Raw genomic sequence first — 13,940 nt, forward strand, 5'->3', positions numbered from 1 at the left:
CACACGCACCCCGAGTGGATCACAGACAGAGGTCATTGATCAGAGGATGGATATAGGCTGGCCAGATCAATCTCATTGATCACACACTGTTTCATCAGCATGTGGAGTGTGTGTGTGGGGAAACACCCAATATGTGTGTTTGTGTGTGTGGGTCAATGAGTGTGTGTGGGGAAACACCCACTGTGTGTGAGACGAGGTAGAAGGTTTCAGCCCCTCCCCCACTCTGCCCCCGACCCTCACACTGTCTCCCTGATACTCACCTAATCTTCCCCCTCCCTCAGTGTTCATAAGGAAAAACTCCTCCATACTGTTATGCAGACTCTACCCATTGACTGAGTGTGTGTGTGTGCATTTGACTTGTGTATCTGTGTGTGCTTATGTGCTCACACAGACAAGTGTTTGTGTGTGTGACGTACCAGTGAGGAGTGCTTGTCCCTCTCTCAGCTCCTCGTCCACGGCAATACTGTACTCCTCCTGGGAGAACCCTTGTGTGCACGGCAATGACCTCTGCCTCCGTGGCAACGACCCCACGGCCCCTCCGCCATGCACAGCAACCTGGAAAACAGAGAATTAGAACAGAAGGGTGTGATCTACAATAATCAATATAATCCTAGAGGGGTTACACATACTTTCAAATGTACACACTCACTGCAATATATACTGCTTTGGAAAAAGTGTCTGCTGACTAGATTATATTGATAGAGGTAACAACAATGTAATAACCACTAAGAAATATCATGATAGGCAAGAGAAGAGACATTAACCAGCTCCAAATGCAATATAATATAGACTGCATAAAAGAGACATATTCTAAATGTAATTTAACAACATATATATATATATCTGTATATATCTATATCTGTGTCAAATAAGAGCAACAATGATGGCACATTAGGAGGGGCCCTGCTCAGTGGCAGAGACAGAAGGCCACCTCTCTATGCTCCCCTCCCCCCTCCCCCCTCACAGAGCAGCACAATGGCATATGTCACTCAGGCAGGTGATTAGAGTAATAAGGGTAAGGGTTAGCGGGTAGCATGATTAGCCTGTCGACATCCCAAATGGCACCCTATTCCTTATAGTGCTCTACTTTTGACCAGGGTGCCAATTGGGATCCAGACCCTGCTACTACAGAACTTCAGAAAGTAAACACACCCTCAACCTTCACCCTCGTGGTGATCACAGATCTGACATGGCTATATACAGGTGAAAGCTATGTATTAGAACCTATTGCTTTCACCTATATGATGCTTTTCAGTTAAGTCATTAGTTCAGGGGAGATATGAAGGAATAGGGTATTTCAGAGGTATTCAAGCATCGGCGTGAGAGCACAGGATTACATGTGGAGACGGATCCAAGACCAATCCAACAACATTATAGATCGGTGTATGTGATTGTGTCAAAAACCTGTAACCCTTCCATGTGAATTTACTCATTCAATTCGAATCAATTCTAGTCTGCAAAGTCTCTGCAATCACTCTATTTATTCGCTTCTCAGTTGTTTATCTTACTTTCCAAACATAAAACGTCTCTAGACATGTTTCAAATACCTATACTGTGCTAAATGAATACATTAACACAAGGAATATGCGAAACCATATGGGTTGGGTAGCCTATAACCATGCTTTGAGGGGATGGGGTAGCTTTCGAGACAAACCCGGTGAATAAATATGAGTTACAATCCCACAATGTTTACTGGCACTGACATAATCGCGAGCTGAAATATAGTACACTGTAGCCTACTCGATAGGCATTATAAATCTGTTCAGTTAATGTACTCCTCATTTAACAACGCGATAGGCATGAGCAATCTGTCCAGCGTCCTCATTTCACAACGTGTTAGCGAAGCGCACACTAATTCAACATTCAACAACATCCACCCTGCTCGGGTGATTGACCAAGGCTTTGTTGTCGGCATAGGACTGACCCTAACCCGAGATTTTGGGGTTCACTCTAGGTCATCTCTGTCATTTTGATATAGGTTAGCAAATTAGGTTATGGTGTAGCCAACGGACTAAAAAACAATAGGCTAACCATGTGCGTGTGTGTGTACCGTGCATGTGTTTTGAACCATTAGCATCTCTAAAAAAAACATTAATCTGATCTGATTTGTGTTGCGGCAACGGGCGATTGTCCCGCGGCTACATTAATGTCAGTAAATTGTTACAGTTGTTGGTGACCCGTAACCTAAACATCCGATTCAGTTAATGGGTTCAACTTCAGCCTGGTGACGCGTCTACAAAAGTTCCATATAGCCATAATAGCATTGCATATAGGCGTAGCCTATAGATTCTGAATTATGGGAGAATACGGGGCAGACAAATGTGTCCCTCTGGGCAAAAACTGGTTGAATCAACGTCGTTTACACGTCATTTCAACAACAAAAATTAAATGCGATGATGTTGAACGTGGAAAGCTGATTGAATTTGCAAAAAGTCATCAACGTAAGGGAATAGCGTATTTTTTTCACCCAACTTTAAACCTAAATCCAATGGCATGGTGACATTTTTATTGTTGATTTCACGTTGAATATTCACGTTAGTTGACAACTCAACCAAATCAAGTAAATCAAAATTAGACGCCGAACTATGACCTCTGCACAGTGTGGTAGCTCGATTATGAAATTCGGTAAATGCCTACCATCATCAGAGAGCAGTTCAAACTTCAAGTGTAGGCTACTATAACAAATAGGCTACCCTATCACTGCAAGCTCGAGGGCTAAAACCACTTTTGTTATCACAAGCACGGATACATTTGAGCATAACGAAATCCTCAAACAGGCAACGTTTGAACGAGATTCTAATGCATAGTCAAAAATCAATATAAGCCAACGACCAAATATCGAGGCAATGTAGAGGGGAATAAATGCAGTCTATCCCCGCAGACTGAGTCAAAGAGAGCCAACTCATCAGACCACGTCCCACCACCACACACACCACTCCGACTACCAACACAGCGGTTTCCTACCTGCACAGCTGCCAGTAGGATCAATAGAGCGCCCGCAGTAAGAAACATGATACAAATTCCTTTTTCGAATGCGTTGTGAAAAGTCCCTCTTTCTTCGCGGTCCAATTTGAGAATGCCCACTAGGAAACGGGCGACAGCGGCATGTAGAAGGCAGCCTCTTATCTCTCTATTCTCCGTCCCTGCTCTGTTCTGTGGTATGCTGCTGATCGAAGCGCACTCTTGACTGGTACTGAGGCTGAATGACTGACTACCAGTCGGGGCGACCAACAACACGGGCCTCAGTGTCTCCACCTAGCGGACAACATCAAATATGGAAGGAATCACACAAAAAGGCATTTCTTTCGCACGTTTTCTTCTCTCCTCTCCCGATAGAGAATGACAGACCACGCCCCTACTGTATAACACCATTTGAGTCCTCATCGTTATCCCTACTAGTGTTGTCACAATACCATAACTTTGACTTCAATACCGATACCATATTTACTATCACAATATTTGATACCATCACGATACTCAATAGCACCATACTAAATAGCAAATAAATGGTATATTAGCCAAAGTGACAGAATGGCACTTGATCCAGAGAGATTAATGCAGCTACTACTCTGTTCAATCAAATCCCCCATCCCCCATTGGTGTGTACACATATTTTGCATATGTTATCACAGGTGCAGCAAAATGCTTATGTTTCTAGCTCCAACAGTCCAGTAATAACAATACAAAACATGTTCAATAGGAGTGACTTATTGAGCTTGACAAACAATCTGTTTCCCTTCAATTTGAGACTTATTTTATTTTACTGATCAACAACATTTGCATAGAAGTACCATATTTTATATAAGGTATGTTTCGTGTAGGCTTATCCTGGCATGACATTTTGATGGACATGTAATTCTCTCTCTCGAGCAAGGTGAGTTTTATCAATATATTAGCCTCAATTTAGTCAAATTCAAAATGCTAATTAGTAACAGAGTAGACATCAGCAAGACTACAAATTCCTGCAAGAAGCTCCTGCACGTCATCTCTAGCCGACACTCCCAGCTGCTTTTCACAACCCGAGTGGGGTACTTTGTCCAATTCATTCATTTTTTCCGTCCCCTTTCTCTGTCTTAGCTAGTCACTGACTACACTTTGCAGTAGATACAAAATAATAATTGGTTTTACTTAGCCTAGATAATTGTTTATACAGTATGTCAACGTTGGTGTCTATTTAAAAAATATATATATCTTTGTCCTTTATTTAACCAGGTAGTTCTCATTTACAACTGCGACCTGGCCAAGATAAAGCACAGCAGTTCAACACATACAACAACACAGAGTTACACATGGATTAAACAAACATACAGTCAATAATACAGTAGAAAAAAGAGAAATCTATATACAGTGAGTGCAAATAAGGTAGGATAAAGGAGGTAAGGCAATAAATAGGCCATGGTGGCAAAGTAATTATAATATAGCAATTAAACACTGGAATGATAGATGTGCAGAAGATGAATGTGCAAGTAGAGATACTGTGGTGCAAAGGAGCAAGATAAATAAATAAATACAGTATGGGGATGAGGGTAGTTGGATGGGCTGTTTACAGATGGGCTATGTAGAGGTGCAGTGCTCTGTGAACTGCTCTGACAGCTGGTGCTTAAAGCTAGTGAGGGAGATATGGGTCTCCAGCTTCAGTGATTTTTGCAGTTCGTTCCAGTCATTGGCAGCAGAGAACTGGAAGCAAAGGCGGCCAAAGTGGGTGTTGGCTTTGGGGGTGAACAGTGAGAAATACCTGCTGGACCGTGTGCTACAGGAGGGTATTGCTATGGTGACCAGTGAGCTGAGATAAGGTGTGGCTTTACCTAGCAGAGACTTGTAGATGACCTGGAGCCAGTGGGTTCGGCCAAGAGTATGAAGCGAGGGCCAGCCAACGAGAGCGTACAGGTCGCAGTGGTGGGTAGTGTATGGGGCTTTGGTGACAAAACTGATGGCACTGTGAGACTGCATCCAATTTATTGAGTAGGGTATTGGAAGCTATTTTGTAAATGACATCGCCGAAGTTGAGAATTGTTTGGAGGGTCAGTTTTACAAGGGTTTGTTTGGCAGCATGAGTGAAGGATGCTTTGTTGCGAAATAGGAAGCTGATTCTAGATTTAACTTTGGATTGGAGATGTTTGATGTGAGTCTGGAAGGAGAGTTTCCAGTCTAACCAGACACCTAGGTATTTGTAGTTGTCCACATATTCTAAGTCAGAACCGTCCAGAGTAGTGATGTTGGACAGGCGGGCAGGTGCAGGCAGCGATCGGTTGAAGAGCATGCATTTAGTTTTACTTGTATTTAAGAGCAATTGGAGGCCACGGAAGGAGAGTTGTATGGCATTGAAGCTCCACTGGAGGGTTGTTAACAGTGTCCAAAGAAGGGTCAGAAGTATACAGAATGGTGTCGTCTGCGTAGAGGTGAATCAGAGACTCACCAGCAGCAAGAGCGACATCATTGAAATATACAGAGAAGAGAGTCTATCCAAGAATTAAACCCTGTGGCACCCCCATAGAGACTGCCAGAGGCCCGGACAACAGACCCTCAGATTGACACACTAAACTCTATCAGATAAGTAGTTGGTGAACCAGGCGAGGCAATCATTTGAGAAACCAAGGTTGTCGAGTCTGCCGATGAGGATGTGGGGATTGACAGAGTCGAAAGCCTTGGCCAGGTCAATGAATACGGCTGCACAGTATTGTTTCTTACCGATGGTGGTCAAGATATCGTTTAGGACCTTGAGCGTGGCTGAGGTGCACCCATGACCAGCTCTGAAACCAGATTGCATAGCGGAGAAGGTATGGTGGGGTTCGAAATGGTCGGTAATCTGTTTGTTGACTTGGTTTTCAAAGACCTTAGAAAGGCAGGGTAGGATAGATATAGGTCTGTAGCAGTTTGGATCAAGAGTGCCCCCCCCTTTGAAGAGGGGGATGACCACAGCTGCTTTCCAATCTTTGGGAATCTCAGATGGCACGAAAGAGAGGTTGAAATAGGGGAATAGGAGACAGGTGTGCGTAATGAAAGTTCCGGAGAGATATGTGACAGTTACCCCCCCCCCCCCCCCCCCCCCCTCCCCCCCGGAACACAGTGCGGGTCGATCAGGACCCAATGCAGCTACCGAAGTTGCGTCGTTGTCAGAAAGGTCAGTTGCAGCTGCCGAATTTGCTGCGGCGCCGGACGGACAAGGCGCAGCGTCGTCGGACGGGCTATTCCCGCTGTATCCCTTAATGGTCAGATATTCTGTCTCGCTGGTATAAAGGATTTTGGAGACAGGTGCAGGAATACACAATAGGGGTTTTTAATACACCAAAACAAACACGTATACAAAAACACTGGGCTGTACCCCAAAAAAAGTGTGAGGGTAAACCTCGTTATCCGACACGGGACGAAACCCATAATACACAATACATATAGCACACAGCATATTAGTTGCACCAATGCATAGGTACTCACACCACCAACGGATATGGTAACAATAATGGACAGCCCAATGGAAACCAAAGGGCACACTTACACAAGTACTAATCAGTGGGAATAGGGGACAGGTGTGCGTAATGAAAGTTCCCGGAGGGATCCGTGACAAGGATCAGTGGCTAATCTGCCTTTGTCATCTGTACAGTTAGCCAACGTACAGTCGCTGGAAAATAAATGGGACGAACTAAAAGCACGTATATCCTACCAACGGGACATTAAAAACTGTAATATCTTATGTTTCACTGAGTCGTGGCAGAACAACGACATTAATAACATACAGCTGGCAGGTTATACACTCTATCGGCAGGATAGAACAGCAGCCTCTGGTAAGACAAGGGGTGGAGGTTTATGTATTTTTGTAAACAACAGCTGGTGCATGATATCTAAGGAAGTCTCAATGTTTAGTGTGTTTTGTCTGTCTACATACCACCACAGACCAATTTTGGCAATGAGCCAATGAGCTGTATGCCGCCATAAGCAAACAGGAAAACGCTCATTCAGAGGAAGCTCCTAGAGTCCGAGGACTTTAATGCAACCAAAAGGAAAACAACTCTAGACTGCCTTTACTCCACACACACAGAGACGTGAACCAAGCTCTCCCTCACCCTCCATTTGGCAAATCTGACCATAATTATATCCTCCTGATGCCTGCTTACAAAACCATTTTTTAAGCAGGAAGCACCTGCTTGACCGAGACGGTCAATTAAAAAGTGGTCAGATGAAGCAGATGGTAAATTACAGGACTGTTTTGCTAGCACAGACTGGAATAGGTTAAGGGATTCTTCCGATGGCATTTAGGAGTACACCATATCAGACACTGGCTTCATCAATAAGTGCATCGATGACGTCGTCCCCACAGTGACTGTACGTACATACCCCAACCAGAAGCTGTGGAATACAGGCAACATCCTCACTGAGCTAAAGGGTGGAGCTGCCGCTTTCAAGGAGCGGGACTCTAATCTGAAATCCCACTATGCCCTCCGACAAACCAACAAACAGGCAATGTGTCAATACAGGACTAAGATCGAATCATGCTACACCGGCTCCGACACTTGTCGGATGTGGCAGGGCTTGCAAACTAGTACAAACTACAAAGGGAAGCACAGCCTGATGTCTGCCCAGTGACACGAGCCTACCAGACAAGCTAAATAACTGTTATGCTCGCTTCGAGGTAACTAACACTGAAACATGCATGAGAACATCTGCTGTTCCAGACGACTGTGTGATCATGCACTCCGCAGCCGATGTGAGTGTCATGTCTCTGACTTCTTTAATATGATGACAAGCTATTTTATCAAATCGATTACCTAATGTTTGATTGATTACGTGTTTGATTTAAACCATGCAACTATTAACTCGTTAATATCTGGGTCAACACGGAAGAGTTAGTTTATATGGAGCGGCTATCTCCCGAATCCACTCTTAAAGATCTGAAGATCTTTTAAATAAATTGCAGTCAATCAGTCATTAATTCATCTTTACCTAATATCAGCCTCAACTGAACATCGTAAAATCTTGGTTATCTGCATGAACCCATCCTTTACTATGAATCATCCATACGCAAATTGGCTCAATTATTTATTCACTAACTAATTAAACAATGACAGAATGTACAATACATAATAACATTATACAGTAAATACCGTCCCTAGTGGACTAAACAAAAACAGTTTGGTTATACCAAGATAGATTCAGAGAGGAAAGGGGGAAGGGGAGGGGGGTTGGAAGGAAGGAAGTCTAAGGAATGGGTCTCTATCGGACATGGGAAGCTCTTCTCACATAAATACATATGCCACTAACGATCGCTCGTTCGGAGAAAGGTAATGCATTGAATTTACGTGAAGCTGGCTTCGATAGTTGAGCTGGTGGTGTGAGGCTCTGTTTTGCCCAGTCGAGGTCGCCATTGTCATTTGTAGATTCTTCTGGGTTGTCGTGGAGTGAGATGTTGTGGTTTCTGCGTCGGTCAATGTTCTTACTAGATTTGCTACCTTTCCAGTTGCAGTCTGTTAGGCTATAATCTAGGACTCACTTCTTCTTATAGTTTATAGATCAATAGTTCTGAGTTCATACCATTTCACGTGTGGAGCAAGCTCTCACGTTGTCTGGCTGGTAGAGTTGAAATTAGACTTAGCCCTTTTTAAACGTTATAGACAAGTCCTCATGGTATTTGGAACTGCGGTGACTTTTCTTCATGGGGGCTTTTATTCTAGAGTGGAAAAGGGGTTGTGGCGAAATCTGCACAGAGCCTTCACCATGCGCTGCCACTTTAAGAGCGCATGAGCAGTAAGGAAGGAGGAAATAAAGAGCGCTCGTTCAGCTCTTTGGGGAGGGGCTCTTGGGTGGCGCGACAGTTTGATTGTGTGTGCTGTGCTGCAGAAGTTTTGTTTATTTTCAGCGTGTGTAGTTTATAAAGTATTTAACTCAATCATCGGTGTGATTGCTCTAGGTCGTGGTTGTTTTCGTTTGGGACCGCGCCCGTTATGGATCGCATGGATTAGTAGCAACCTTGTTGCGAAGCTTTAACATACAAACCAACAAACCATCGGAAGGTCAGACAGTACACCTGCACGCCTGAAGACCACCGCTAAGATCTCTCTTGTTCTCTCTTTCTCTTCCCTCTATCGTTCCAGTGCTTTACCCTGCAACAGACTCTCTATTTTTCAAATGCACTCCCCATTGATGTTCATTAGAGCTGAACTATTATTGCCCTGCCAGAAGTATTTGGAAGTTGTCTATTGTTATGTGAACTGTATTGAGGTGAGGTGTACTAATGACATGTGGCCGAGAAGATTGTGGACATTTTAAGGCCTTTGTGGTGTCTATGAACACCCCCCACATTCACACCCTCTGCACTCATCCACTGGAAGATAATACAGATTATTGCAAATCCTCTGTTGATGACTGGGTTCTTTCTTGTATGAAGTTGCTGTTAAATTGCTCTGACATTATTAGTATTATTATTATTATTGTACGAGGTATTCTGGGTGGGGTTACCTCTGTGCTGTGATGTGGGTTTATATGGTGTGTATTCTCTTTTCTCTCCACTGGCTATCTGGTAAACAGGCTACACTCTAGGCAGTCTCTTCTGCTGATGTGTGTGGGTCTGGTAGTGGTACTATCTCTATTCTACTATTTTCCTTTCGGCATGGTTAATACCTGCCTGGCGTCTGAACAAAATCTTTCTTTACCCCTCTCTAATAAATACCGCTACAGGGTTGGTTCATAATTTCCAACCAATGTCTGTTCACTTGGCCGTGTGCACTGGCTGGACACGAGTTATCACAAAAACAAACACTTTTTAATTTTAGAAGACTTAAATCACATTGTAATATTTTCTAAAGTATTCTTATACTTAGTCAAACATTTTATCCAACCTTTAGATGTAAGCCTCATAACGGACGACCTTGTATGACCATAGTTACGGTAATGTGGCTGTATTGTCTTTCACGAGGTCACAAAAATGAAACAAAATGGACAGGGTCGTAGCTTGTTTCCACATTCTCTAAATTAGGAATAATGTTTAATTCTCCAATTCGGGGAGGTAGGAGTATTTTCCTTTGTCTTACAGTGAAACTCTTTCTCTACATACTGCATGGTGAAGGAGAGCAGAATCTCTGCATGGAATTTATGACGTGGTTGTTAATGTCATAAAACTGCCCCCTCCTAACAGGAGAGGGGGATTCACATCTCTGCTAGTGGGCTAGCGTCATGACATGAGTAAGACCTTTAAACAGGTCAACATTCACAAGGCTTCAGGGCCAGATGGATTACCAGGACGTGTACTCCAAGTATGCACTGACCAACTGGCAAGTGTCTTCACTGACATTTTCAACCTCTCCCTGTCTGAGTCTGTAATACAGAGCATGTTTCAAGCAGACCACCATAGACCATGTGCCCAAGAACACCAAGGTAACCTGCCTAAATGACTACCGACCCGTAGTACTCACATCTGTAGCCATGAAGTGCTTTTAACGGCTGGTCATGGCTCACATCCACACCATTATCCCAGAAACCCTGGACCCACTCCAATTTGCATACCGCCCTAACAGATCCACAGATGATGCAATCTTTATTGAACTCCACACTGCCCTTTCACACCTGGACAAAAGGAACACCTTTGTGAGAATGCTATTCATTGACTATAGCTCAGTGTTCAACACCATAGCGCCCTCAAAGCTCATCACTAAACTAAGGACCCTCGGACTAGACACCTCCCTCTGCAACTGGATCCTAGACTTCCTGACGGGCCGCCCCCAGGTGATAAGGGTAGAAAACAACCAGGCTTGCATAGGGTCGGAAACTTTCCGGTAAATTTCTGTAATTTTCCCAGACATTTTCCATGGGAAGTTAAGCCCTGGAATTTGGGGAATTTAGCTTCAATTCATCAAAAAGGTTAGCTTATAACAAACCTTTTTTTCTGGGATACACATAAGGCAATTCTAGGACTAACCAAAATATCTCCAATTCAATGGAATTGCAACCCGTCGCATGCACAGTGCATTCTTCCATCATATGTGCAGTGCACTCTTCCATCACATGTACAGCTGATTCTCAAGATCTTGCACACTAATCAAATCAACTGTATTTATATAGCCCCTCTTACATCAGCTGATATATCAAAGTGCTGTACAGAAACCCAGCCTAAAACCCCAAACACAAAGCAATGCAGGTGAAGAAGCACGGTGGCTAGGAAAAACTCCCTAGAAAGGCCAAAACCTAGGAAGAAACCTAGAGAGGAACCAGGCTATGAGGGGTGGCCAGTCCTCTTCTGGCTGTGCCGGGTGGAGATTATAACAGAACATGGCCAAGATGTTCAAATGTTCATAAATGACCAGCATGGTCAAATAATAATAATCGCAGTAGTTGTTGAGGGTGCAACAAGTCAGCACCTCAAGTCAGTTAGCTTTTCAGAGCCGATCATTGAGAGTATCTCTACCACTCCTGCTGTCTTTAGAGTGTTGAAAACAACAGGTCTAAGACAGGAGAAGTACTCCAGATTTAACAAACTGACCCTAGCCCCCTGACACATAAACTACTGCAGCATAAATACTGGAGGCTGAGACAGGAGGGGTCAGGAGACACTGTGGCATGATCCAATGATACCCCCAGAAAGGGTCAAACAGGAAGGATAATAACTCCTACATGTACATATTACCTCAATTACCTTGACTAACCGGTACCCCCTGTATATAGCCTTGCTATTGTTATTTTACTGCTGCTCTTCAATTATTTGTTACTTTTCATACTTTATTTTCTGATAACTGCATTGTTGGTTAAGGGCTTGTAAGTAAGCATTTTACTGTAAGGTAGGCCTGTTGTATTCGGCGCATGTGACAAATAAAGTTTGATTTGTGTAACCAAGAGGCTTAGCAGTTGGACGTGTGTTTGCTTGTCCCGTGTAAATAGTAAATAGTCTGTTTCTTTGTTTTTTTTGTACATATTTTAATCTCACTTTCCAACTACGACCTAAATATACTTTCCTGCAACCCACCTCACCCAATGTGGTACGGATCTGACATTTCTATACTTTATAACTGGAACCTACATCAGAAGCTAGCCAGCTAACTAGCCACTAGCCATTAGTTGTTGCTAGCCATGGCTATCTGTCTTCACCTTTAGCTCGCACACCTGCCAGTCTGCACAGCGCGATATCAACCCAGAGCATATCAGACTGCTTTTCTCTACCACATCACCGGATTCCTGCCGCAAGCTCTGGACCATTACACCGGATCATCGCAGCTAGCTCGATGCAACCGAGTGGGTATTGTTGGCTAACGCCTCTGTCCCGAAGCAAGCACCAGTTAGCCTTGAGCTAGACTCGAGCTAGGCCCATCTCCGGCTAGCCGATGAAGAATACCAGCTAATTCCTGGGCTACAACACCTGTTTTGCCAATTGGCCTGGACCCTTTATTGTCGAGACGGAGCCCCACCGATCCATCACGACTGGTCTGGTCGATGTGGTTTCAACAGGCTTTTCCGTTGCGATGTCTCCGAAGACCCATCTGCTCATCCCGGCCCGCTAGCTTTCTGAATGCTGTGTCTCCCACTCGCCTTGTGTAGTAGCAACTTCCGAACGACTCCCTAACTCACCTATTACTGCTCATTGCTGCTCATATGATCACTCGGCTACACAGCTAAAGCCTGCTGGACTGGTCACTAACACGGTATCTCATTGTGTTTATCTGTTGGCCCCAGCCTCAAACTCAGGTCCTGTGTGTATCTAACTGACACTCTCTGCTCGTTCATTGCCATTTACCCATTGTTGTCTTAGCTCTCCTGATCAACACCTGTGATTGCTTTATGCCTCTCTCTAATGTCAATGTTTATTTAAAAAAAAATATTTGACCTTTATTTAACTAGGCAAGTCAGTTAATAACAAATTCTTATTTTCAATGACGGCCTAGGAACACTGAGTTAACTGCCTTGTTTAGGGGCAGAATGACAGATTTTTACCTTGTCAGCTCAAGAATTCGATAATGCAACCTTTCGGTTACTAGTCCAACGCTCTAACCACGAGGCTACTTGCCACCACAAGTAGCCTAGTGCCTTGTCTACTGCTGTTTCGGTTATTTTTTATTGTTTTATTTTACTGTACAGCCCCCAGTCCCGCTCAACATGCCTTAGATAGCTCTTTTGTCCCACCCCACACACATGCGGAGACCTCACCTGGCTTAACTAGTGCCTTCAGAGATGCAACCTCTCTCATCGTCACTCAATGCCTAGGTTTACCTCCAATGTACTCACATCCTACCATACCCTTGTCTGTACATTATACCCTGAATCTATTCTACCGTGCCCAGAAAACTGCTCCTTTTACTCTCTGTTCCCAACGCACTAGTCGTCCAGTTCTTATAGCCTTTAGCCGTACCCTTATCCTACTCCTCCTCTGTTACTCTGGTGATGTAGAGGTTAACCCAGGCCCTGTAGCCCCCAGAACTACACCTATTCCCCAGGCGCTATCATTTGTTGACTTCTGTAACTGTAAAAGCCTTGGTTTCATGCATGTTAACATCAGAAGCCTCCTCCCTAAGTTTGTATTTTTCAGCACACTCCGGCAACCCTGATGTCCTAGCCGTGTCTGAATCCTGGCTTAGGAAGGCCACCAAAAAATCTCAAATTTCCATCCCCAACTACAACATTTTCCATCAAGATAGAACTGCCAAAGAGGGCGGAGTTAGCCTGCAGAGTTCTGTCAAACTATCCAGGTCTGTGCTCAAACAGTTCGAGCTTCTACTTTTAAAAATCCACCGTTCCAGAAACAAGTCTCTCACTGTTGCTGCTTGTTATAGCCACCAGCTGTGCCCTGGACTCCATATGTGAATTGATTGCCCCCCCATCTATCTTCAGAGTTTATACTGTTAGGTGACTTAAACTGGCTTCTTAGGGATAGTGTCTATTTTTCTCCAATTCCACATGACTGATGTGACCTAAGTAAACTGCCAGTTACTCAGGCCCAGAAGCCAGGATATGCATATACTTGGTAGCAT

The 13,940-nt window shown here is 44.0% G+C and overlaps 1 protein-coding gene across 4 annotated transcripts in view; it reads right to left on the minus strand.

Annotated features, from left to right (window-relative positions):
* cdh2 (cadherin 2, type 1, N-cadherin (neuronal)) overlaps positions 1 to 13,940 on the minus strand; it is a 101,933-nt gene that overhangs the window by 56,774 nt on the left and 31,219 nt on the right. For 2 of the 4 annotated variants that reach the window (XR_016496331.1, XM_036978488.2), the window contains exons 1-2: positions 2,965 to 3,074; positions 417 to 555 (exon numbers count right to left, since the gene is read on the minus strand). Coding sequence is in view for 2 of the 4 variants with exons in the window: in XM_036978488.2 (XP_036834383.2) it covers positions 417 to 555; positions 2,965 to 3,012 (187 nt within the window). In the remaining 2 variants the exon portion in view is untranslated. Of the gene's footprint in view, positions 1 to 416; positions 556 to 2,964; positions 3,075 to 13,940 lie in introns of those variants that run through there. The other 2 variants (XR_016496330.1, XM_090236104.1) reach the window with 1 other exon arrangement.

Source organism: Oncorhynchus mykiss, chromosome 5 (assembly GCF_057628025.1).
Source record: "Oncorhynchus mykiss isolate SJ-2025 chromosome 5, ASM5762802v1, whole genome shotgun sequence".
Lineage (NCBI taxonomy): Eukaryota > Metazoa > Chordata > Actinopteri > Salmoniformes > Salmonidae > Oncorhynchus > Oncorhynchus mykiss.